The 26,738-nt window shown below is 38.9% G+C and overlaps 2 protein-coding genes and 1 pseudogene across 4 annotated transcripts; 1 reads left to right on the top strand and 2 right to left on the bottom strand.

The window, feature by feature from the left end:
• Window positions 1–453: 453 nt before the first annotated feature.
• Window positions 454–10,603, top strand: LOC147235743 (uncharacterized). Of its 2 annotated transcripts, XM_086143943.1 has the most exons (4): window positions 454–541; window positions 888–929; window positions 2,846–5,065; window positions 7,888–8,226. In XM_086143943.1, the coding sequence occupies exons 3-4, from the start codon at window positions 2,854–2,856 to the stop codon at window positions 8,064–8,066; spliced, it is 2,391 nt and encodes a 796-aa protein (XP_086000069.1). In that variant the 5' UTR covers window positions 454–541; window positions 888–929; window positions 2,846–2,853; the 3' UTR covers window positions 8,067–8,226. The 2 variants fall into 2 exon arrangements, with proteins under 2 accessions (XP_086000069.1, XP_086000068.1); XM_086143942.1 differs by having other exon boundaries at window positions 2,846–10,603.
• On the bottom strand, window positions 2,250–26,738 carry LOC147235741 (uncharacterized). Of its 2 annotated transcripts, XM_086143944.1 has the most exons (15): window positions 26,488–26,738; window positions 19,710–19,868; window positions 17,672–17,855; window positions 16,706–16,782; window positions 16,073–16,262; window positions 14,422–14,541; window positions 13,754–13,777; window positions 13,222–13,263; window positions 12,971–13,002; window positions 12,559–12,643; window positions 12,316–12,456; window positions 11,644–11,748; window positions 11,209–11,292; window positions 10,673–10,775; window positions 2,250–2,533 (listed from the first exon to the last, which is right to left on the bottom strand). In XM_086143944.1, the coding sequence occupies exons 1-15, from the start codon at window positions 26,544–26,546 to the stop codon at window positions 2,529–2,531; spliced, it is 1,410 nt and encodes a 469-aa protein (XP_086000070.1). In that variant the 5' UTR covers window positions 26,547–26,738; the 3' UTR covers window positions 2,250–2,528. The 2 variants fall into 2 exon arrangements, with proteins under 2 accessions (XP_086000070.1, XP_086000072.1); XM_086143946.1 differs by lacking the exon at window positions 19,710–19,868.
• Window positions 22,339–25,879, bottom strand: LOC147235742 (uncharacterized; annotated as a pseudogene).

Here is a 26,738-nt window from a genome sequence, read left to right as displayed (position 1 = left end):
CTTTTAGGAACATTGCAGTACCCTCAAGACACCGACCTTAGCTCTCGACTTGTGAGTTGGGAGCGAGCCTTAATGTAGGTCTTAAGAGGAGGTGGGGCGGCGTTATGTAAAATTTTGTGGACCAGATGGATATCAGAGTGCCTGATCAAGTTGTCGAAGCTTAATATTTTATATTTTCCCAAGATATGGCAATGATGATAGTGCCTTGACTTTTTATCAAGAAAAAAGCTATTGGTTTGTTGACAGATCCCTGCTGGACTACTGACCTGATATGCTGTGAATGACCATAATCCCCTTTCCCAAGGTGGAGGTAGCTGCTGCCTGCCTGTAGGGGCTGCAACTTCACCATCTCAGGTGGCTAAGAGAACTTTTTGCCTATGCCGCAAGCACCGAAAGCAACAGTTTTATTTTTGGAGTAGTCACTGGCACTGTGGCTCACTCACTAAGGCTTCAGTTGACTTCAGAATGAGACAGCCTTGTAGCACTCTGATCAGGGATTAACAAGCAGACAGCAGTTTGTCCCAGCAGCCGCTTGCTGAAGGTAAACCAGTCAAAGTCAGTGTCTGTTGATTGACAAGCTGGTGGTGTTGCAGTGACCGGCCATGTGCTAACCTGCAAACATGCATAGAATTTGATATATGTGCATGCACAGTTTTAAATCTTCAATGCATGATGCATATCAAATATTATATCTACGATGGAAAGAGCTTGCCATGTAGCATTTACGATCCTGTATGTTACCGTACAGTTTTGTGAGTTTGAGAGATAACCCAAATAGCTCATCTGCTTGTGATAATTATTTTGGGGGGTGTGAAATTTTAGTTAAGGATGAAATTATAATTAAATGTATCTATTCCCCCCTTATATTGAACTATTTGACTTTACAGAATTTACAGCAAAACAGCGGCAGCACCTTTTTCCACTCTCAGGTATGTGCTCCACAGACTCATAATACAGTATATAAACCTCATGAGTTAAGAAGAGCTTGGCACCACACAGTATTTAACGCTGTTCTTCAAAGATAGATTGATTGAGGTCATGTCAATTTTATCAAAGCTAATCTTATACTTTCACCCTTTGAGCTGCTCCGGTATAAGTCTACCAGATACCCAATCCCTGAGCCTTAAAAAGAGGACCTCTCATATGTCAGCTAGCCTTCCTGTCATTCTGCCCATAGTAGTCGCTTTGATGACAGGGACTTACAACAACTGAAAAGCAGATGAACATCTCATAGGGTTAATAGCATAGAAGATAGTTAATTTTATATCAGCATTTTTAAAAATACCCTTTTTGGTATGATGTTTTGAATTGCTCTCACCACAAATGTATAAACCTGACCTTTAAACTAAAAATCAATTTCTCAGAAACACAAGACTAAGCTCACAACTGGAGTAGCTCTGAGAGGATTTGAGACACATATTGATTTCCAGCAGACAGAGTGTGCTTCTGAGTGCAAGACAGCAGGCGGCAGGTGCTCAGTGTCAGAATGTTTGCTCTTATTTCCCTTAGACTAAAATTAGGCCTTGGACCTTGCCTAGTGTCAAGCAAAGATACAGCAATACACAGACAGAAATTGAAAAATTTGGCTCATGTCGCTACTTGACTCATGTCAAATTTGGAGGAAAAAACAAACTCACAAACAAACAAAAAAAAAACAATAAATATGATTCCAAATATACATTCATCAGACTATTAGTTTCAGAAACGAGGTTTTCTCCATCTGCAAATCAACGTCTCCCATTCCTCCACATATAATTCTATCTACTGTAATCCTCAGGGCAAATGTGTGCATGTTCTGTTTATTGTCACTTAATTACACTTCTGAGCCCTGTTGTTTCTGTTAGTAATAGACAAAGAATTAGGACCCAATCAGCTCTGTCCTCACCTTTTAGCTTCCTCTGGAAATAAACTTTGAACACACATGCTTGTCCCTCCTCCATTCATGAACTCATTCACCCTTCTGTACGTCTGTCAACTCCATCTGGGTTTGCCTTTATTTCCTGCAGAGGTCATTTTTAAATCTGACAGTCTCCTTGAAGACTATTTTCATATGTAGTTTGTCATCATTTCATAGAATCCCTGCCATGAGGATCGGGCTGACATGCCTTTCTATTTCTATTAATAGCATTGCTTGCAGCCATGCATCATTTTCAGGACCTCAGTTACATGTTTAGAACTACGATATTAAGAAAATAGAGGGGCATTATCACAATGAAAGACAAAAAAGAAATTATAGATAAATAAAAGCAAACAATCACAAACAACATACATCACTTAACTGTTTATTCATATAAGAAGATGAACAACTCAATAAGCAGTGAAATATTTCCCCTTCTTGCTTCTGTATGTTTGTAAATTTCTAAAAAGATTTCAAACAAATCTTTAAAAACGAGATACAAGCAATTTTTAATATATATCATAAAAGAATGATGGTTGACAGTTTGTACAGTATCAGTCATTTGTTTTTGTTTTTCTTCAAAATCCAAAAATTCAAAGTTCAAAACCTGGTGCAGAAATCTTCAAGGGAACTATGCTGTTGGAAAACAACAAAAAAAAGTGATCATTTTTAATAATAATAAAAAATACTAACTCTATGTATACATTTTGATAAAAAACTGTCTAAGGTAAAACTATTTGACTTAGTTATATAAGAAAACACAGAAATTAGAACACATAATACAAATTGCAGTATATAACATCAAATGCCAGTTGAATCAGTTTTGAAGGCTTAAAGACATTGGTGGGCCTTTGGTTATCAAACAGTGTCATGCATAACTTTAGATTTATGATACTGATAAGTGACTTGAATGCTCAGTTTTACTGATGAATTTTGTCTGTCTTCCAGACTCAAATATGTTGATGGAAGTCTGCTACAGTAATGGGCTGGAGCCAGACCCTTCCCATCAGTATCCTCCACCTCTACTGCCAAAACCAGGCAAAGACAATGCGAGACTTCAGAAACTCAAGAAGAAGAGAGCCAAGAAAAAAGGGAGCCTCTCACAAACGCCAGTCCCCTTTCGTTCTTGTTTGTCGCCTGTCAATGAAGCAAGCACAGATCTTGAGCATAGTGACCAATCCAGCCCACCGAGGACACCCGATTTAGTCGATTTTCCAGACTCCTCAGGGTCCAGTTTCCCATTTGGTTGTGTTGATGCCCAACCTGCTTCAGCATATCCTCATCCTCTACGAAGCACCTATGGACAAACTGGTATCTTCCCCACTCAGTCCTACACAACTCAGGACAATACTTTTGAAGAGCAGGTTGCTCCGCTGTATGAATGCACTTCATTCTTATTTGATGATGCAACTCCTTTCTTGATGAAACCTACTACTTCATCAAGGCCATCACTACCTGTACAACTTTCAGCATCACTTCTTGCAAATACTTCCAATCACACCATGACAACAAATTCCCACAGGTCAGTCACAACAATGCCTCATGTCCCTGTGTCACTGCACAACCCCAAAATATCAACTCAGAGCCTGACTCTATCCCCAGCCGCCCCCAAATGTGGCCCAGTCCAGGCACCTTCTCAAATTGCAGGACAACCTCCTGTTTCAGAACAGCTATCAGTTTCAAACACTCAGACACAACCTTTTATTCCCAGCCAGGGGGAGACAAACACCGATCCAAAGGATAATCCCCTCAGCCCGACATCATCATCTTGGACTCCAAGACCTACCAGAAATGGCAGCTTTGTTCCCAGCCAAATTTGTCCAGAGACAACTGCTTCAAAAATATCCTTTGTTAATGCAGAAGTGAGAGAGACAAGGCCAGCCACACCACAGAACAGGATTTATACCTCGAAGGCAACATTTTATGAGATCTCTAAACCTCCTTCCATGCAGGACCTCACAGTGAATACAGCTTGCAAAGAAGCGTCATTAACAACTGCTCTCATGGAGACAGGGGTCAAGTCAGTGGTGAAAACTGATCAGATGCCAATACTGTCCAAGACCCCATCTGGAAGACCCAAGACACCCTCTTGTACTCCCTCGAGAGTCTCTACCCCTTTTTTTGAGATATCCAAGCCAAATCCCCTTTTATTTGCTGCAAGTCAAACATTTAAATCCTCCCCAAATCATCAAGCTTTTACAATCCCCGAACAATATCCAAGACAAACGTCAATAACTCATACTGGTGGTATAGCTGAATCACCAGTTTACAAGGAATGGCCAATGCAAATCGGTGTTAGTCATTCTTTGTATATCCCACAAGTTGTGAATCCTAAAGAGATGGAGATTCAAAATAATCAGAGGAGTACACTAAATCTAAACTTTTCCAAAACTGAGCCAGATTTGATAAATAATTCAACATCAAACATTAACGAACGTGACTTCGCTCTAGCCAAAGCACCAGAAATGGAGCAGCCATTCAAGATCGCTTCAAATCAAGAAACAGACCAAGTTTCAGAGAGTGAAGGGTTACAATTGCCAACGGTTCCCTCCTTTCATTGCACAGCACCAAAGACTTCAATATGTAACCCCACACCAGCTGATTCAATTCAAGCACCAACAAATCAAAGCTCTCTGTCTTCAATCAATCATCAACCTATTGTCGTAGCACGAAAATCTTTGGCATGCTTGTTGGAGTCTCAAATGTCATTGTCAACTTCAAAGTTCAAGTCTCGATCAACATATTATGGGCTTACTCCAGCCCAGTATGCTGCCCATGGTGGGATTAGGACAACAGCATCACATCAAAGCCTTGTTCTTCACAAAGCTGAAGACATCTCTTCACAAGTCGTAGATGTCTCAGAGTCTGATGCAAAAAAACAACTCAATGGATATCATGAGCCTCTGTCATCTGAAATTACTGCTGGCCATATTGGGGTATCAAAGCTTCCATCAGAACAGATGTTCACAGGTAGCAAAGATGTAATGGTGGAAACTCGATCGGAAGATAATCATACTGGAATACATTCACTTAAAAAGCCTAATATGGATTCTGTAAAACCTGAGATTCCTCTTGACTTGGTACAGAAAAATATTCAACAGTCCACAAGTGACGCATCCACACCAAAAGCCTCATACTCTGAGGCTCCAGTACCAATAACTACAACAGGTGAGGTACACACACAGAGTCCAGCACAGAATCCTACAGTGGCAGATCTAAATATGATCTCAGACCTGTCCAGTAGGACAGGTCCATCTTGGTTTTCATTACCAAAAATGAAATTTGACTCAAAAAATGAAACACAATATTTGTCAAAAGTTACAGAGGAAGGTGACAAACCTGAACAGACACCCACAATTTCTCAGTCTTATAAGAACTTTAAGGGTGAATCAAATTCCCAAAATGCTAAACCATCAGAAAAATTAGTCCAACCTTGCCAAAATTCGGTTAGTTCAACAACAACCAAAACTGTTAATGTTAAATCTAATGGCAAAAATTTCACTGACTTAAGTAAGTCCAAAGACCCAGTTGCGCCATCTCCGGCCACAGATTTAGAGCTCATAAAATCAGAGAGTGCCATGAAAAGTGGTAAAATCGTATTAGGAATCCAAAACTCTCCTAGTGAAGCTGCTGCTGAAGCTCGGTTATTCCAAGAAAGGGATGCATGTAGGTCTCTCTTTAAAGCAAGCAATAACGAATCTTTATCCATTAGGGCAAACACTGAGAAAATACTGCCTTGCATAGTAGATAATGCAGAGCGTATTCCTGAAGAAACAAGCCCGAACTGCCAAATTTCAAATCAGTTATCTCAAAATAAAATCAGTGTCATAGCTTTGGCATTGCCACAAGAGCCTGTGACAGTAGGTGTGTGTCTGGCACAATCCGATACTTGCACCTTTCCCCTTGAGGAGCAAATCATCAAAGTTGACAACAATAACTGTGGAAAGTCTGTAGAAACCAAGCTTCAAGATGCACCAATGCTAGATGCAAATCTCTCCTCAAATAATGTTCAGGCCTCAGATTTAACTAATTCAACTTTCATAAACGGTGCCATCCTTTGTCATTCTACAACAGAGAACAAAGTCCCAGATCTATCTGACAGTGCAACTAAATCATCCAATATTTCAGATGTGAAATTTCCATTGCAGTCAGACCACAAACTGGAAAAACAAATTCCAAGGTTGGAGAGTGCCACTGATAATGAATGTCAAAGTGCAGACACCTCAATAACAGGTTCCAGATATCAAGGTAGTAACATTTCTGAAGTAAGGCTCCACCGCAGAAAAACATCAGAAGACTTGCCACTATCAACTGACATAACCAAAAATATTTCTTCTAAAGAAACAATAGAGTTGAATAAAGTGAAAAAAGAAGCAGCTGTCTGGAGTAACACTGACACCAAAGGAAGAAGCAGATCCATTGTAGATAAAGTACATTCACCTAGCACTATTAGACGAGAAGGTTTATATGCTGGAAAGACAATGAAAGAGTATATTTCCACTGTACCAATTATAGAAGAAACGTGTCAAACCAAAAGCTGTAGTGATGACAAAAAAATTTCATTCTCAAAGGAAAACTCAATTCCAAATATTCTTGAAAGCAAACTATCAAGTGTGTCATCTGCAGGATCATTAACTGTCAGCAAGTCAATTACAAAAACGGTTTCACCCCAAAACAAAGGTTTAGAAGTTGGCCAAAATAGTCTGCCGGCGACAGTGAGTGTTTCGTCCATCAAACACAGCTCAGATTGCAATGATTACAATAATCCTGCCACCGAAACCAAAATTTCTGATAATAAGGAGGTCTTCCTGACAGACCCAACATTCATTGGTAAACCATCACTTCACAATGTGCCTAACCGGAAACCTACCATATCACCCAGCCCTACCTTTAGATATTCAAAACAGAAAAGTCCACCAATCAGAAAACATCGACCACCGACTCCATGTATGAATAAAATAGCCATTGATTCAAAAACTGACTTAGTCTCAGGTTCCCTAATAAGATCCTACACAAATTCAAAAGGAGAAGAGAATAAAATCACTAATGAGGTCATATTATCTGAGAGATCTTCAACTCCATTCTCCGTTAACACCTCAGCAAATGCATCCTCACAAATTTTTGAGAATAGTTTTTTAACTAGCAGCCAATCTAATGCAAAAATATCTGAATTACCGCTTACTGAAAGAGTAATTTCCCCTTCATTTGATGATGTGGGAGATAGACCTGCTATCAGAGTGGAACAGCAAACAACTGCCAGTCAGAATACTTTGCTCCAAACCTCGATGAATTGCACAGGCCCTCAGACTCGAGTTGAGAAGTTGAGCCACTCTGCTATTGAAACAAAGAAATCTGTAGACACTAAAATTCATACTGTAAATACGGGTACAGATATGTATACTCATGCCAAATCCATTAAAGTATCTAGAGCACCTCTTAGCCCATGGATAAGATCCCCTACTCCAGTGCCAAGTGGATGTAACACACATTTGTTAAACTATAGTACAACTGTATCCCCTGAAACTCCAATTTCCTCAAACCAAACAACAGAAGCCATACCCTCCATTACGGAGATTATCTCAAAATCAGAAACTAAATCTAATTCCATTACTACTTCCACCACTACAGAGGTAAATATACATTCCCAACTGCAAAACATACAAGCAAACCAAGCTTTAGATTCCAATGAGGAATTTAATCACACCAAATGCACCACTACGATCCCTGCCCCTTTTTCTACAAATCAAACACCTACCAAACAGGTAGACTCAAGACCTTCCTCTGCAAGAGTAGAAGCAAAAGCTGAAACTTTATTTGCAAAAAAACCCAAGCATGATGAGATCTCATCACAAGCCAGTCATTTTCAGGCTTTGACACAGGCACCAGTAGACAACATATCCCCTGCAAAGCCAGCAAAAGATTCTGTCATAAGTGCATCAGTAAGTAAAAACGCTGTGATTGATTCTGCCACTCCTGCCTCTCTGCCTCAGGCCTCAGTCTCAGTCAAAGCTCCATCCCCAAACAGAGGAATGTCACCGCCATCTCAGCGAAACACTGGACTAAAAGACAAGGATGTTCTGAAGATCGGAAACACACCTGCAACGACGGAACACCCAGCAGACGAACCCTGCAAGAAGTCAGTGACATCAACTGCATCTTCAACTACTGACAAGCACCTGGTAACCGCAGTATCATCTCCCTCATCCACTGAGCCCAAATGTGTCCAAAAGCCGCAAGGACTTATGGGTAAACTCAGTGGATGGACAAGGCTCAAGAAACACATTACTGTTGAACCGGAAGAGCCGAAGTTTCCAGAGCCGGAAGCCAACTCGCAGGATGGAAGCACAGATGAAGATAGGAAACATAACCTCACTTCAGATCAATGTGACAATCAAGATTTGGTGACGCACAATCAGAGTCCAAAAGCTTTGAAGATGTGGGATGCCCTCCTCTTTCAAATGTTCTCTACCAAAGAGAAAATTATGCATCAGATTAACATTACCAAGAAAGATTCCGAAAAGAAAAAGGCCTCCAAAGACAACCAGGCAGAGGTTCCTTCTTTTGTCAATCGACTACCAGTTTTACTATACAGCCCTCGATTTGATGCGAGGAAGCTGAAAGAGGCAGCAGAGAAACCACTCAATAAAATAGCAGCAGTATTCGAAAGGGGTCTTCTGAAAAGAAAATCTCAGGATGACGAACACAAGGACTTCAACAGAATAGCCAAAGGATTTGGATCAAAAAAACTGTAAAATGGTCTGATATTTAAAAAAATATGTTTGGATATGATTTTTTTTTTTTTGGAAAGCAGATGTTTGCATTGGTCAGCGAAGGATGCAAAAATGTGATTGAGGTAGTTGTATTTAGGAGAAGTGGAAGGAATAAAATTAAGAGGATTCAGGGAAACATTCACAACTGGATGATGAGAACTATTCATCTAAGTACTGATTTAATTTTATGGCGAAGTAAGTACTTTCCTATTATTATGTGGATAAAGGTTCATTTTAAGTACACTAAATAGGTAGTTGGCTGTCTGGGTTTTTTTTTTTACCAGTTTCTCTGGTTCAGTACAATGTGTCAGGGAGTGCACTTGTGATGGTTTGTAGAAAAAAACATTGTCAGGGTTGCCTTTAAATAATATCCCCTGAAATATGATTTTAGCCTTGGAAAAAAAGGTTGAATGAAGCATAACAGTCCTTCGTGAGTTGGTTTGAATTGGTAATGACCTACATATGGCATAGGCCTGAATGTATCGAAGATAAATGACATTGTTTCATTTGTCATGCTCCAGTATTTTTCTATTTTTCTTAAAGAGGCTATGATTTTACTGTTCACCGCTGGAAGGCTTTTTTTTTCATCTCTGCAATGAATAGGGAATTAACATTCCTGAAATAACAGGAAGATGGTTGCTGGAAAAAAGGAAAATAAATTGAATATGGGTGAAGTTCTATTGACAGATTAAGCAGTTTCTGTATGTTGGATATGTATGTATACTGGAATGCAATTTTGGGCTCTTGATTAGGGTAGCAAAACAAATCTGTGACAAAAAAAACACTAATACGCTAAGATTGCTATTTTGATTACATTCACGGATACTATACTACACAGGTGACAGAGACTGACAAATCATTGTAATAGGAGTTTCGATTGGATTAATTTTGCTTGTAGGTTGTATATGAATGTCTGACTGATGGTGATGATGAGGGGCCCATTGTACTGAGAATGAATAATTTAATTTCAGGGACAGTGATAAAGAGGGATTTTATTTTTAGCGTGTGGTAGTGTCAATGTGTTTGAGGCTTTTGTTGCTACAACAGCAGGTGTGAGTATGTGATGGTAGAAAATGTTTGGCCTGATTGGAATCCAAATTGGATAATACAAATCCTTCATAAGGCTATCAGAAAGAGGAATTTATTTTAAAAATCAAGATCAAACAACAAAACCCATTTATTAAGTTAATGCTAATGCCAAATGTGTGGCGCTTGTGACTCTTAAACATGCATACATTTTATATGAAACTAATGTATTTGTATTTTTTTATTCTTAATGGAGACACAGAAATATTAAATATATTAATTTCAGCAAATGGACTTCCTGTAATTTCCTTTAAAATCGTTATGCAGCGGAAACATTGTGTTTAAAAAAAATCAAGCTGATGATAGTTGATGTCTTTAAATACCAAAGCTGTAAGTTGTAGTGTGTCAATATCCTGTGTGTAACAATTTAACACATTTGACATTTCATAGGATGTTAGTGGAGAAGTAGAATTCACTAACTTCCCATCACAAAAAAAAATGCTGTTTTTACCACTGCATCATAGTGGAAGGAATGTTATCGTTGAAGAATACTTTCAGTATAAATTTCAGTTAGATAACTTGCTCGCCTCGCTTTTCCTGGCAGCAGGATAATGTGGTTGAATGAAGATAATATATGTTTACGGCAATCAATATAAAAACACTGTCAGATTGTATATTATATCATGAATAGAATCTCAAAATAATTGAGTTCTATGTCAAATGACAAAAATGTCTGTTTTGGTAGAGAATCATACATTCCTAATTGACAGCAATGAATAAATTGAAATTATCTATCTATCTATCTATCTATCTATCTATCTATCTATCTATCTATCTATCTATCTATCTATCTATCTATCTATCTATCTATCTATCTATCTATCTATCTATCTATCTATCTATCTATCTATCTATCTATCTATCTATCTATCTATCTATCTAAAGGCTTCTAATGAAAAAAAATTACTTGTTATCTTACCTGTCCAGTCTACATCTTCACTACAGCTGTTGTCAGAAAAAACTTTCTGGTACTTGCCATGGCCAGTCACAACAAATTTACATCTTTTATCAGCAGGGCTCTCCTGGAATGGAGGTGAATCAAAGTGTTTCCACACATACACTAAAAGTGACTGAAGTGGTACTTATTAGAATGAATTAGTTCATTGAACAATGAAAAACAAAAATCATGAACCCAGGCATTCTGTGTAAAAAAAAAAAAATTAAAATGTCCAATTTCAGCAATATAACTTATAATGGATCAGATTTCACTTTCATGAGTGTTTTGTCTACAAACATGAGGCACAAAAGAAAAGTGCTTACGGTGTAAACTTAAACCTGAGCCAGCATGCCTTATTACTTATCAGTGAACACAGTCTTTGCTGTAACTCATGCAAGTGGAAAAAAAAGATTTTGTGACACAAACTTTGAGGTAATTGATACGTTTTGCTTTTTTCTAGAAAATAATAATTAAAAAAAGAACATCAATCAGCTGATTTTTAGTGTGTGTAAATATACCTTTCCCTCTCTTCCTGTAGGTATAGCATCACTGAAGCTCTCCCAAAGATTTTTCTTGTTTAAAACACCACCAGGTTTTATGTCCTGGAAATAGAATGAGATATTACACACTAAATTAATTATTATATGAGTCAAAAGTTTTACCACATGAGGGCAGACTTCAGCTGCTCTCCCAAAGTCTGTTCACACCAATCTATAATAATGTTGGGTGTAGTTGCAAAGAACGTAGATGGAGTGAAAATAAGGGTGGGGAGTTAAATAGAAACCAAATAGCAGAAAAAGGAAAAAAAAGAAGGAATCATTTTTTAATTTCTTGGTCAGATCAAATGGAGTGATAAAAGTAGAAGTAGCAATTAGTAGTGGAAGTGAAATGTCTTACAATTCATGCCCTAGGCATCAATCTGACCGTGAGTAAAGTGTTAAATTATGGCTCACTGCTGGTTTGGAGATTGTGTTGTATCCGCTTCCAACCTCTCTTCCTGTCACCCACTGGTTGATGAGATCAGACACTCCAATATTAAAACCATCTGCATTCTGAGACTGAAATGAGGAAATGTCTGACATTAAATGTAGAACTTTATGTACCTACTTTATTACCGTCCTTCCTTTCTGTTCCATTAAAGAGGAGCGCATCTTCCATTGAAGATAATGCCCATATCGGACACAAAGAATTTGATAATCAGAAGTCAAGGGCATCTGTAACCTCACATCCATCTCATTCTCATGAATGTGGTATTCTTTACTCTTACTACTATTGGTTACATTTAAAAAATAAAGCTGCTTTCCTACCAGAATCTGTCATATGTTCTGCTGATGCATACCTTCATACATATATTCAAATACATACCCTCCCTCTCTCTCTCTCTCTCTCTCTCTCTCTCTCTCTCTCTCTCTCTCTCTCTCTCTCTCGCTCTCTCTCTCTCTCTCTCTCTCACACACACACACACACACACACACACACACACACACACACACACACACACATATATAATTTTCCTGAAGCAATCTGGACTGTTCGGGAAGGCTCAGATATTATCTATGGTATCCAAACCAAACAGAATTTGTAGGAAGACTAGCTTATATCTATTACTATTATCTATTACAAACCTTTGTTGGTGTGATTGGAAGGGAATCTTGATTCCAAGCTTCTCCAGCCTCAAAAATGCTTTTCTTGGAGTTGATGGATTCTGGGGAAATCATCAGGTCTGCCAGCACCTGAGTGCCTGATCTGTCTTCCTTTGAGGAAACCTTCAAGTAATTATACATGTGTGAGCTTTTTGTGACAGGTTGGTAACTTATATAAATGTGGAAAACACAGCTGTTCTTTGACGATAAAAACTGTAGTTTTACCTCCAGAGCATGTGTGTACTGTTGCAGTCTCTTGTCTATCTTGGCAACAGAGACAGTTGGTGACATCTTCTTCGTGCCTTGGGTGCTTCAAAAGTATGCATAAATATCATTCATCTCCTAAGTATAGTTTGGTCTGAAACTAAACAAGGATGAAATTTTGCAAGTACAGATGTGCAAGGTTCATTTCTTTGCAGAGAAGCAGTGGTTGTGCCTGTGCGTCCTTTTGTGAAATTTATATGAGGGCATACAGTCGATATCTTCATTGTTCTTCCGAGACTTCTAAAATATGGATCACAATTAAATATGAATGGGTCACCAAAAACAGGGATCATGGGATTTTTTCCTGTCCGGATATCACCCAATACATTTCATTATTATTCTATAATTACACATCTATTTGAATCCAACATACCTTTTTCTCAGAGATTCTGTTCGCTCTATGATCTGAAGGAAGAAGTGAAATTAATGTGAACTAAAATTACACAATACATCTACAGCTGTGGGAAACAGCGATTAAAACCAGATGAAACTAGTAAATATTTGAGATTTGTTTGGTTTTGGGTGTCAAATCAAACAAAAACAGTGAAAAAAAATTATGCAATGGCCCGAAAGTTGGCATCGAATGCTGCAAAGTTTTTTTATCGACTATTTAGATGAACTCACTGTGCATTTGTTTTCAGAAGGGATTCTGCTGTTGACTTCCTCCTGTATAGAGACACATTATCTTCAAATTCATTGGTTAACAGCAACAATGAATAACTATTTTATTCCAAATGAAAACTTAGTGCATTGTGTGTGGGTTAGGATTTAATGACAGGAAAAAAAAAAATCTATTCAATCCATGTAAAGTTTAATGCCTTTAGAAATTGAACCAATGAACTAAGTAGTGACAAAAATGACAAAAAAATGAAAAGAATGCAATTCATGTCAATAAGTTTGATCTTCCATCACAGTCTCAATTATATGCTACCACACATTATTTTATTGACATACTTTTTGTATATTTCTTTCATCCACACGTGAACTTGACTTATTTGTTAATTTTATGCGTTGACGTGAAGGGAAAAAACTACATTGGAACAAATAATGCTGCATTGTAGCAACAGGATGTTCAAACCATAGAGAATTTCTTTAGAAAACAGAGAAAAAGAAGCAGCAACTCAACAATATACACAAATCAGTGAGTGGCACTTACTGGGTAAAACTGGATCAGGAGTTTCTGGTGGAGCATGAAAGAAAAAGATCATGTAAAATGTAAAATTAGGGCATTGGTGGATAAGTAGTCATAGGTGGTTAATATTGCTGTTTAATGGTAAGGGACCTAAGAGAGGGGGAAGGGGGATTTACTCCTAATGGGACGTGTTTGTGTCAGATGGATGCATATGTTTGGATACATGCAGAAAAAGAGAGATATAAAGCGACCCGGGAAATCCACTGATAGATCTGAAGACCTTTTACTTTGTCTAAAAGGCTTCTTCATTTCTTACTAACTGTTTTTTTTCCAGTCATGAGAACACAAAATGGGGTTCAACCCTCAAAGTAATATGAGACTCCCGAATCCACCCATTGCTCAGTGTGAAAGTAATCACAAGGGATCAGCCATGAGGAACAGACTGCATCAGCTTGGTTAACATATAAGGGGCCGCTGGGAGACTTTCACCCATCCCATCATTAGGTGCATATTAGGGTCGTATAAATCTGTTTGGAAATCTGTCTAAGGACTGATTGAAGAACTAGTTGCTGAAAAACTGCCTCATCTGTTAAGTGATGGTCTCACCAGTTGGCCTCCCTTCTCAAACCATCCAGTTAGGATAACTAACACAAAGTAATGATAACAGAGCTATGGCCTGTTTTTACACATACCTTGAAGGTTGGGCTCATAGGACCATAGCAGGATAATGGCATTTCTCCCTCACTGCTGCAGAGAGAATCTGCAGATCTTTCCATCTCCTCGCCCCTCTTGTCTCTGTCCTCCACTGACCTCTAATATACCACAAACATGAAAAACCAAACATCACTAAATTTACTGGTCTGATTTTGCACCTTCATATCATTAGTATTTCTTTCTTTTTTTAATTTCATGGTTTATGTTTTAGAATGTGTTCTCACTTGTACCTTATAAAAAGTTAATGAAAACCTGGCAAACATGTTGGTATTCAAATCAGATTTTTTTTTTAACAAATTGCATCATAGCAGTTTTGTCAAGGTTCGTCTTCCTTCTATGAGCCAAACTAGCATTCTTTAACTTCATGGTCCTTGTTTTGAAGCCAAATTGCCATATTAATCCTATTGTGTACAGCTGATAAAACTCTTTTTAATACAAGTAGAACAAAGACATGTTTAGAATTACTTCAACACACTAATTACTGTAAACTGTTATAAGGTCTTTATGATAGCTGGACAACACTAACAATCTATTATTGGAGGCACTGTTTATTGCTTTTTATCCTATCATTATTTCATATTAGATTTTGTAGTTGAACTGAAATTTTTGTGCTGACTTGGTAACCATTTGAAACCATCCCATTTTATAAAAGCAGATCCTCTGGCAAGCATGATTGTGCTTAGTGAATATACCATAACATTTAATTATATCTATTGTATCCACATTAACAGTACGGCCTCGCATGTTAAAGTCATGAAATAATATTGAATAAAATGCTCCGTGAATAAATATAAGGATATACTGACAGGGAAATAATGGAAGTCTCTCTCTCTTTATCTCTTTCTCTCTCCCTCAGTCTGATGCAATAACCACTAGTGGTAACTATTATCCCTCTACCTTTTGCTCAATTGGTGTTGAGATTTTGAATTACTATAACCCAAAATAGAGTAGGGTTTAAAACCTGGCTAATATAATAGGACCCTGTGGAACTATATGATATGATATTGCACCACATGCGTAAACCAGACTTAATTTTAGTATTTGTTCATATTTGATTTGAGATAACCATCTGACAGAATCATCTAAGGCAATATTCATACGTTATCACAAATTAGTAGAAAGTACTAGCAATTTGACTGCAAGGATGCACTTTCTACATGTATTTTGGGTCAAAAAATAGCAGACAGGACAGAAGCACTACAGCAAGATGTTGACCCTATCCTCAACTTACAGACCTTACATGACACAATGTTTTTATCCTGCCATCTTCAGTGGAGTGGCCTGTTGTGTCATATCACACTGAAGACAACAAGGGGCTTGACAAGTTGATCAAGATACCTGGGGTGTCTCCCACAAGATGGGCTGAATAACAAATTTTCATCCATGATGCAGGGAGACTCACACCCAAGTCAACTCTCAGAGTTAACTTGAGTATTTACATTTAATATTCCACATGTGCTGCAAAAGCCATCACTTTGAAATGATAACATGTTTGACCTAAAATGTTACGACAGTAATATACAGTCATGATATGGGAGGTCACTGTTATAGGGTAGGAATAAATTCCAAGGGCTTCCTTCCAATACCAGAGCATGCAGTGGTGACAACAACAAGTAGTAGAAGTCTGACCTCCTTTGACACCTTCTGCTTTTTCACAGGTGTACTTTCATCATTTGGTTTCTGTAGGAAACTTGTTTTGTGATGCTCCGGACTCTCTTCATTTCCTGGTTGTTGACACCTTTCTGCATAAGTCCAATGAATTTGCTGAAGCTCTTCCCCCTCATACGCCTCTGCTCCGTCCACCTGGCAGACACCTCCACTATGAACAGGATTTTTTGTTTGCTTTAATTCACCAATTTGACATTTATTTTAAACTTATTTCCCACCCCTTAATTTTAGGATAGAAATTTTCTTTAATCCGGTTTCTTGAGGCTCCATTCCAGTTCATCTCTAAATAAGAGATGATAACATTTTGCGACACATGTTTTGAGAATTCATATTAAAAAGGCTATTGTTGTTTCTAGACAGTGATGTCAGTATTTTCACATATTTGTAAACCACTTCAATGTACAAAAAAATTATTTTAAGAGGCAGTTTAGAGGTGTCAGAAGAATCGTAAATAATAATCGCCTCATCAATTATGTGAAATGATGCCTCGGCACATGATAAACTTTTGTTACAATTCCATTTTGTTTTAAATGAAAATGGTGTAATGTGCAATGTATTAATGCATGACTATGAGATTATGGTTGAATAGCCCACCTTTGTTTTAGTGACCCTGCAACCAGGAAAGACATCGTGTTTTTTTGTGACCCAGCTGATTGCGGCAGCCTGGCATCCTGTGACAAAAAATATAATTATAATATTATATAATATACAAATACAATTTTCAGCAATTACCCATGTTCTAAACCAGGGGTGGGCAAACTCTTTGGCTCAAGGGCTGCACTGACTTTCAGCACAAGATACAATACATATAAAAATAAATGCATTTGTTAACAGTACACATCAGACTCGTCTGTAAAGCATGCGGATGGAAACATCATGCTTTGGGGCTGATTTTCTGCAAAGGGAGCAGGACGACTGATCCATGTAAACCAGAGGTGGGGAAAGTTTTTGGCTTTTTGGCAAACTTTTGGCTGCATTAACTTAAAATTTGACAGACGGCACAGGTCAGCACAAGATACAATACATATTAATACGCATACGAATTGGTTAACAGTACACATCAGACTCGTCTGATATATCTGAACGTTGTCTTTGCTTTGAAAATAAAACCAGCTTGGTTTTGAAGGCTCTGACATTTGCTTGCATTTCATGCACAAACCACTTTTTCCCTCGTAGCCTCACGTCCAGTTCATTCATGGGTATCAGTATGTCCACACTAAAGGCTAAATCACAAAGCGAATCCGTGTCATTCAGCTCAGGAAAATTCTCAAGTGTTCTCAAGTTGCTCTAAAAATGAAATAATCTCCTGTTCGAGGTCCCACATTCATTGATCCAATCATTCAATCATTCACATCAAGTATGAATTCTGTACCAATCTTTGGCGGGCTGGATTAAATAGACCAACGGGCCGGATGTGGCCCGCGGGCCGTAGTTTCCCCACCCCTGTTCTAAACGTAGCCAGATTAACACAACATTCATGAAAGATCTCAACTAGCTCTTTAGCCTCTCTAAAAGAACCCCAGAAGCTCAACTACTGAGTGCAAGGTCCCAAACCGCCACCTCTTTAGCTTCCTGCAGTCTCTCCTCTTCATTGTCAGGCTTCCATTCCAGTGTGGATGCTCTCTTTTCCTTAGCCCTTCTGTCTTCACATTCACTACGGTTCTCCAGTCTGTGGCTCCAGTCGCTGAAGCCTTCATCCTCATCCACAAGTAGGCAGCAGCTAGGCTTCAGCTCGTCATCAAGTCTTCAAACCAGAAGCAAAAAATTGTGATATTTCTGTATTTAATCAAGGGGAAAAATAAACATTACCTGACATATGTATTCCACTCATTTTATCTATTTAGAATTAGACTTACAAATGATATAACAATACATGCTTTTACTTGTGGCATACATAAAGTGGATGTACGTAATGTCATTTAGGAATTTTACAACTCAAATTACTTAGCTCTGAATATTCAGTTTTTCCTCGAGACATGCTTAAAAAAACTGAAGTTATGAAACACTACACATATGCAACATTTACAAGAAGTGAAAGTTGATCTGTCATTACTGAATTATTAAAGAATCATAAGCACCATTGACCAAGGCATCATGTGTCAAATGGAACTGAAGCTTCCAGCTGCTCCACAAATTGAATTAATAATTAAAAAAGACATATAAGATAGAAATCTAAAATGCATGCAGTTCCAATCATTTTTTAATGTTTCTGTTTAAATAATTGTGCCATATTTTGTCACTGTGGTTTTAAATAATCGCTAAATAAAAGTTAGAAGTGCATAAAAGGAGAACAAAAAGATAACAATGGCTTCACCACTATACTATGCAATGACAGGTGGTTTCATTGCTATCTATTAGGCATAGAGCGCCAGTTGCTGATCAATGGTAATGAATGGGTCAGCAGTCTCCAGTCCCAGGTTTACTCTCAATTAGACATGCTCTACCATCACATCTCTACCAGGCAATCCAGAAATCGATTATCGAGCAGCCCTCTCAATTAAATTGCAGCATCACTGGGCAGATCCAAATATTTCCATGGCATTTCACTGTGTTTGTGATACAGCTTCATTCAATAAATTTGTTGTTCAGGCATTCTTCTAGCATTCTGAACTGAAGACTTGACTCATCGATTCCAAAATAAGGTGATGATGATCATCTGTGATACAAATAAAGGCTAAAATGAATTTGGAAATCATCTGAGCGTTTTCCAAGTCCTGACAAATAATGAAGAAAGTCTAAAGCTTCTGTAAGGTGGTAAAAATGCTAAAAGCGTAAAATACTTCTTTAATCCGCCTCATTTCTTGTAATTCTCATCACTCAATATTTATTCAGAAATATTGATTCAGTCACCTGTCCAGTCAAACATTAACGTTAATCCCCCGGAACTGCCAAAATAATTTAAATTCATAAATTCCTTATCAACATGAGAAAATATTACTTTTGTCCCCCGACCATTATAACAGTTTGTACAAATTAGAGTGCTTCAAAGCGTGAGTCAAAAATGTCTCACATTTTGAATTTAATTCAGTTTTTCTCATCTATGAATCTTCAATATCCATTTTAAACTTTTTCTATAAATCCATCATCTTGAAAGAACCTTGGCAACAAGACCACAAATATCAAGTTCTGAAAATATTATCTTGTAAATCACCATACTACTGTACGTTGACATAACATACTAAAAATAATGTTGAATATACTCTGTCATGTTGCCAAAATGTAATAACTGAAATATACAATTATAATTATACAAAACAAAAACACATATCTAAGTCCACTTGATACCAGCACTGTAGATAATGGATCATCGTGTGGAATAAAATGTACTGAGTGAAATGGTATCATAATTAAACTGGATTGTGACAAATTTGACAATATTACAGACAACAAAACTGGTCACCCATCTCAAAAACCTTAAAGTGACTATTTATCCTGAGTGTGAGTGGGAGCTAAACTTTAGAAAACAAATATATGTCTTCATACTGCAGGACTCCTTGATTTTACTAGAAATGTCTGTTTTAGTATTTGATCATTTTACAGAGCTTTGGACATTCCTTATGGGTTGCTTTAAAATATGTTTTATGAATAAGGTGCTTACTCATAAGTGGGCTGTTGTACTGTGGTTTGTGTCACATTGTTGAGTTGTGGAGGCTCTGCTGAGGAGGGACTCGCCTCTCCCCTTTGCTTTTCTCTGGCTCTCCTTCTTTTTTCCCTCTCCACCTCCTCTGCATCCTCCTGGCTTCGCTGAACCGTCACCCTGGATCCAGCACCAAAAAGAGAGCAGAACCATTGTTGTCGATTATGTGAGGCAATATCATCTGGAGTTAAATAACCTATTGTGCAGGAAACAAAATGTTTCCCTTTGACAATTGATTTATTGTTTTTTTTTTTGCTATAGTCAAACACTCATATTAAATCTAAGTTACATCTTAAGATCATAATTTTTCCTTTTCTTTTGTTTCATAATCTTAAAAATCAAGTAAAGGACTAAATTTCAATAAATCCTGTTAAAGCACATCTGGTGCCTGTTGAAATTGAAACAGTTTCTGTTCCTTTTTCCCCTCATTGTCAATCTCTGGAGGGAAACAGAGATAAAGAGAGAGGGAGAGAGAGCCTCCTGGATTGCATTCATTTCTGTGTTGCCAAATCGCCATCTCTTTTGACGTCAAAACACTTCGCTGTTTTGCCGAAAATGAAAAAGTCCATCCGTATGGCATTATTTTTCATGTCTTATGATCAACAGTCCTTGTTGAGAATGATAATGATTAGAGTGCCCATCAAAAATCAAGTCTATGTCCAGCTCAGGATTTGATTCAATCAATAATCACTAAAAAAGATAAGAAGAGTAGAAACAATTGCACAATTTTATTAGAAACATAAGTTTACGGTCTGTGGTTTTACCAAAGTCCTTCAGCGGGTCCTCTCTGCAGTTCTACACTGCAAGATTTCCTATGTGCAATAAAAATAAATATATATATTATCGGAGAACCTAATTAGCCTCTTAAAATACTTATGAGATGAGAACAGTGCCATGAAACAAAAGCCCCTTTTTACACTGGCCCTTTAAGTTGTGATACCTCATCATCTAGTTGGCTGCAGTGAATAAAAGCTGATTACAAACACATGAGATGAAGTGTTTATAGGACAGAATTCATATGTGAATGCTATAGAATTTCACCAGAAAGAGGCAATGTTGTTTCTTCCCATATTTGTGTGACTTGATTTCCAGGACACCTACCATGAAGTGCATTTGTCTACAACATAGGTTGAGGCACGGGTGGTTCCTGTTGTCTGTGAGTTTCCTGGCTGTCTTTTCTAACTCCCACATTGTCTTTTCTAACTCCTGCACAAGTCAAACGGGGGTCATCCCAAATTGAGTAGCAACATGTCTGTGGAGGTTCTCAGTCACCCAGATCATGGTGAATTCTTTGTCGAAATCTTCTTGTCTTGGCAGCTAGACCTGAATTTCTTCATATGAATATGTTTCACCCCTCATCTGAGGGGCTTCTTCTTGAACTGTTGCATTCACATCCAACAGGACAGAAGCCTGGGCATCAAGATTTACAGAAAACCAACACACACTGACAATAATCTACTTTTTGACTGACACCACCCCCTTGAGCACTGGTGCAGATACTGGTGGCCACCCTATCGGCTGATGAGCACCTGGAGCACCTGACACAGATTTTCCATCGTTTAGACAAACATGGCTTCATAGACAACCTAGCAAAGTGTCAGTTTGGACTGCGGGTGATTGACTTCTTGGGGCATTGCATTTTGCCATTGCCTTCAAAGGTGCAAACGGCAGGTAATTTTCCTCGCCCGGTCAAAGCATTGCAAGAGTTCTTGAGGATGGTGAATTTCTACAACTGTTTCCTCCCTCATGTTGCCCAATTCCTTGAGCTCCATTACAGGGGTTTGTGGACCAGGCAGGCGAATGACACAGTCAGTTGGACTCCGGAACAGGTTCAGGCCTTTGACGGGGCCAAGTGTGCCCTGGCTAACACGGCCCATTTCGCCCGTCCCACGGACATGACCCTCACCACTGTTCAACCACCTGTTCTACCCCCTGATGACGGGCTGCTCCAGGTTCTGGAGATAGGTGATAAAGTTTGGTCCTGGATGTAGGTGGGCATAGGGAGCGGGTCACACAGGATCATCTGAAGCCGACCAACAGGGTTTCCAGGGAAGCTGTGTTCCCTTTCAGGTTCCCCGTCGAGGTCGGCCTCCTTCCAGGGCCCCAGCAGGGCCTGCATAGGTCCAATGTCCAGTGCCTCCTGCTGCTTTGAACTAGAGTTGATACAGTTGTTGTGACAAGCTGCTCAAGCCTCCCATGAGGGACAAGTTTGTTTTTGGAAGTGAAGGTGGATATACTGTGTGTCCAGGAGACCAGGAGACTTGTAAGTCTGAAACTTGAAATTGAAGGTGTGATGCTCAATCTTGTAAGTGGCTATGCCCCACAGGTGGGATGTGAGTTTGAGGAGAAGGAGAAGTTCTGGAATGAGCTACGTGAAGTGATGCAGAATATCCCCAGAGATGAGAGTGGTAATCGGTGCAGACTTCAGTGGGCATGTTGGTGCAGGCAATAGAGGGGATGAAGAAGTGATGAGCGGCTTTGGTATACAGGATAGGAACACAGAGGGACAGATGGTGGTAGACTTTGCAAAAATGATGGAAATGGCTGTAGTGAACACTATTTCCCAGAAAAGACAGAAACATAGGGGAACTTAGAAGAGCGGAGGTGGGAGCATGCAGGTAGACCACATCTTATATAGACGAGGTAATCTGAAAGAGATCAGTGACTGCAAAGACGTTGTAGGTGAGAGCGTAGGGAAAGAGCAAGGATGGTGGTTTATAGGATGACTCTGGTGACAAGGAAGATCAAGAGGACAAAAGCAGAGCAGAGGACAAATTGGTGGGAGCTGAAAAGGGAGGAGTGTTGTATGGTTTTCAGGGAGGAGTTGAGAAAGGCTCTGAGTGGTCAGGGAGAGCTTCTGGATGATTGGACAACTACAGCTAATGTTATCAGGGAGACAGGTAGGAGAGTACTTTGTGTATCATCTGGAAGGAACGAAGATAAGGAGACTTGGTGGTGGAAAAAGGAAATGCTGGAGTATATACAGAGAAAGTGGTTAGCAAAGAAGAAGTGGGACGCTGAGAGGACTGGCGAGGACAGGGAGATACAGCGTAAGGTAAAGATAGGGGTAGCAAAGGCAGAACAAAGGGCATAAGATGATTTGTATGCTCGGTTTGACAGTTAGGAAAGAGAGAATGATCTATACAGGTTGTCGAAAAAGAGAGATAAAGATGAAAAGATGAAAGATGAAAGATGAAATGTACAAAAGGTCCAGTTGATTAAGGATAGAGAGGGAAATGCATTGACAGATGCTAGAAGAGTGATGGGAAGATGGAAAGACTACTGTGAAGAGCTGATGAATGCGGAAAATGAAAGAGAGGCGAGGTGACTATTGTAGAGGTGACTATTGTAGACCAAAAAGTAGCAGAGACTTGTAAAAGTGTAGTGAGGAAGGCATTTAAGAGGATAGAGAGTGGAAAGGCAGTTGGTATTGTTGATACCTCTTGTGGAGGTGTGGAAGTGTCTAGTAGAGGCAGTGGTAGAGTGTCTGATGAGATTATTCAACAGGATCTTGGAGAGTGAGAAGATGCCTGAAGAATGGAGACAAAGTGTGGTGGCTCCTATTTTTAAGAATGAGGGGGAAGTGTAGAATTGGGGGAACTGTAGAGGGATGCAGCTGATAAGGCATACAATGAAGTTATGGGAAAGAGTAGTGGAAACTAGACTGAGAGTATTTGTGAGCAGCAGTATGGCTTCATGCCTAGACTGAGTATTACAGATGCAGTATTTGCTTTGAGAATGCTAATAGAAAAGTACAGAGAAGGCCAGAGGGAGCTGCATTGTATTTTGTAGACCTAGAAAAAGCATATGAGAAGGTGCAGAGAGAGGAACTCTGGTATTGTATAAGGAAGACTGGAGTGACCGAGACGTATGTTAAACTGGTGCAAGACATGTATGGTAGCTGTGAGACATTGGTACGGTGTGCTGTAAGGGTAACAGAGAAGTTCAAGGTGGAGGTGGGACTCCACCAGGGATAAGCTCTGAGCCCCCTCTTGTTTGCAGTGGTGATGGACAGGCTGACAGATGAGGTTAGACAGGAATCCCCATGGACCATGATGTTTGCAGATGACATTGTGAGCAGAGAACAGATTGAGGAAAATTTAGAGAGATGGAGGTATACGGTGGAAAGGAGAGGAATGAAGGTTAGTTGCAGCAAGACAGAGTATATGTGTGTGAATGAAAGGAGCCCAGGCGGAACGGTGAGGCTATAGGGAGTGGAGATCAAGAAGTTGGAGGATTTCAAGTTCGTAGGGTCAACAGTCCAGAGCAGCGGAGGGTGTGGAAAAGAGGTGAAGAGACGGGTTCAAGCAGGTTGGAATGGGTGGAGAAATGTGTCAGGGGTACTATGTGATAGAAGACTATCAGCCATAGTGAAAGGAAAGGTGTACAAGACAGTGGTGAGATGCTGTATGGCCTAGAAACAGTTACAATGACAAAAAGACAGGAGGCAAAGCTAGAGGCCACAGAGATGAGAATGCTCAGGTTCTCTTTGGGAGTGACCAGCATGGACAGGATCAGAAATGAGTTTATCAGAGGACCAGCACATGTTAGATGTTTTGAAGAGGAGGGATAGTGAATTTATTGGTAGACAGATGCTGGAATTGGAGCTACCAGGCAGGAGGTCTGGAAGAAGACCAAAGAGAAGTTTAATGGACGGAGAGGAGAGAGAATATAAATGTAGTTGGTGTGACAGAGGAGGATACAGAGAACGGGGTTAGATGGAGAAGGTTGATTCGCTGCAGCGAGCCCTGAAGGGAAACGCCAAAAGAAGAAGATTTTATAAAGTTTTAGGGAGGTCTGTTTGTGCTTTATTTTATTCACACACTTTATTTTATACAGCTGTTAAATTGTCACTGTAGGTCAATCAGGATCATCCAAGTCTTCTGAGAAGTTTAATATGATACTGTAAATTTTAAGCAAGTATGCTATGAAGGAAATCTGTTTGATATGCATCACTTTTCCATCCTTTGCACAAATAGGAAATGGAGTTCTGCAGAACAGCATTCATGTGTGTGTGTGTGTGTGTGTGTGCCTCTGTGTGTGTGTGTGAGAGAAGGTTGAGGAACCAGCCAGATGATGTCATTGCCATTAAGGAGGTTGCAGCTATAAAAGAAGCCATTGAACTGAGAACACAGTCTCAGTGAAGTCACAAAAAATTTTCCAGCAATAACTGAGGAAACAAAAGCCTTGCTCAAAATGAACAAGATGAGTATGGGGAGAACTTTAGTCCTAACAAAGCAACATAGTTACACAGAAAGGCCAGATATTACATAATGATGACCAGTTCCTACAGAAGATGAAAACATACCTCTTCACCAAGCACTACCCCACTAATCACACTTCACCCCCACCCCACCCCCCCAAAAAAAAGAAAAAAATGAAGAAATGAATGTATGTATGTATATTGTTTTGAGTTGGCTATTTGGTAGAGTGGTGACTTCTGACTACCGACTACTGGTACTTTGGATCTTCGGGGACTGAATTGCACTTGTTGTAAGTCGCTTTGGATAAAAGCGTCTGCCAAATGACTGTAATGTAATGTAAAGATGATAAATCAACAGGTAGACTGTATCAGGGTGAAACGATGGGATCTGATCAAATTCCATTTGATTTATTTCCATAAATGTAAGCTATACTCTTATGGAGAGTATAGAGATAATATAGAATAATGTAGAGATGGGCTTTACAATTGGAATCTTAGTTTTGAAAGGATTCAGCTGAGATGTTTGCCATTAATATATATCGTCACCACAAAGCAACACTGGGTTTGAATAGACTGTGCTAAGAAGTTTATAATAGCTGAACCTTCAATAACAACTTTACAATTATTAAAGGAATTTGTGTACTGCTCTACTGCAGTGTAATGTTAAACATAAGTGACCTATTAGAATCCCTGAAACAAGGCGAGTAGCAGATATGTATATATGTTAGTTAGTTTCAATAATTGGTTAATTGAGTTTTATTTCATGAATATCATTCTGTGGCAGCTGCTGTCCAGCTGAATTTGATCCTTTCGATTGTCAAGATAAAAAGGAATAAAATTAAATTATATAATTTCTTTGTAACACCATGAGTTCTCTATGTACATATTTAGGAAATTATATACCTGGAAATGGACAAGAAAAAAGCATTCTTCCAAGTCAATCAAGACTCAAGATTCAAAGAGGCTATTGTCATATGCACAGTCTAAAAACATGTTTCGTGGTACAATTGCCACCCACAGTGCATGTAATAAGCAAATGTAGTGTAATAAACAAATAAGAATAATAAAAATAAACTACCAAGGCATGGCATTATTTTTAATTCCAAACTCCCGCTAAACTGCTTAGATGAACTTAAAACATTAGCACTGGTACAGTAATTGCATTTAAATTATTGTTGTTAATTAGAAATTAATATGTCTCTTCTGCCTGAAAACTCAATTGTTCATAGTAGCAAAAGTCATAGTAAAATTGTACACATGTGGATTTAGGTATTGGACTGCAATTTTATCTGTGGTGAAGCACATGTCATTATTTATTTATATATTTTCATGTTTGTACTGCTACCCACTTTTAAACCTTTAATTTACGACAAGGCCAACAGTGAGGCAGGTGGGTAGGGTGCTAACAAGAAGTTTTCTATAAACGTGTGTTTCTAAATTGAATCTAGAAAAGGTTTTCTTTAAAGTAATTTCTTGAAAGAAGAATTAAAACAAAATAGGAAAACTCACAACAAGAGCCACAGAGATTGAATGTACCTGATGAGGTTCTGCAGAAGCTGTCTGCTGGAACTTCTTCTCCTGATAGCCTCTGACATGGCGAGCGGAGTTGCCACCAGTTGTGTCTCAATTGTATTCCCGTCTGTGTCTTTAAAAAGTTGCTACAACTGCTGTCCGGCACTTCTGCTGCTGTTACTGAAGCTCATGATAGTCCCTCTCTTTCTGTTTAGCTGCACCTCTACCTTGTGGATTTCCATTGAAACACTTTCACCCCGCCTCTCTCATGCTTA

This window comes from Fistularia commersonii, chromosome 3 (assembly GCF_037954325.1).
Source record: "Fistularia commersonii isolate RoL2024-O1a breed Wild chromosome 3, RoL_Fcom_v1.0, whole genome shotgun sequence".
Classification (NCBI taxonomy): Eukaryota; Metazoa; Chordata; class Actinopteri; order Syngnathiformes; family Fistulariidae; genus Fistularia; species Fistularia commersonii.
This window is presented reverse-complemented; position numbering and strand designations above follow the sequence as displayed.

Coding starts and splice junctions, on each gene's coding strand:
- LOC147235743 (XM_086143942.1), top strand. CDS start 2,854: ATGTTGATGGAAGTCTGCTACAGTAATGGGCTGGAGCCAGACCCTTCC.
- LOC147235741 (XM_086143944.1), bottom strand. CDS start 26,546: ATGTCAGAGGCTATCAGGAGAAGAAGTTCCAGCAGACAGCTTCTGCAG. Junction 16,263..16,705: donor GCAGGGTCACTAAAACAAAG/GTGGGCTATTCA, acceptor TCCTGTTCATAG/TGGAGGTGTCTGCCAGGTGG. Junction 13,778..14,421: donor CTATGAGCCCAACCTTCAAG/GTATGTGTAAAA, acceptor ATGCTCCACCAG/AAACTCCTGATCCAGTTTTA.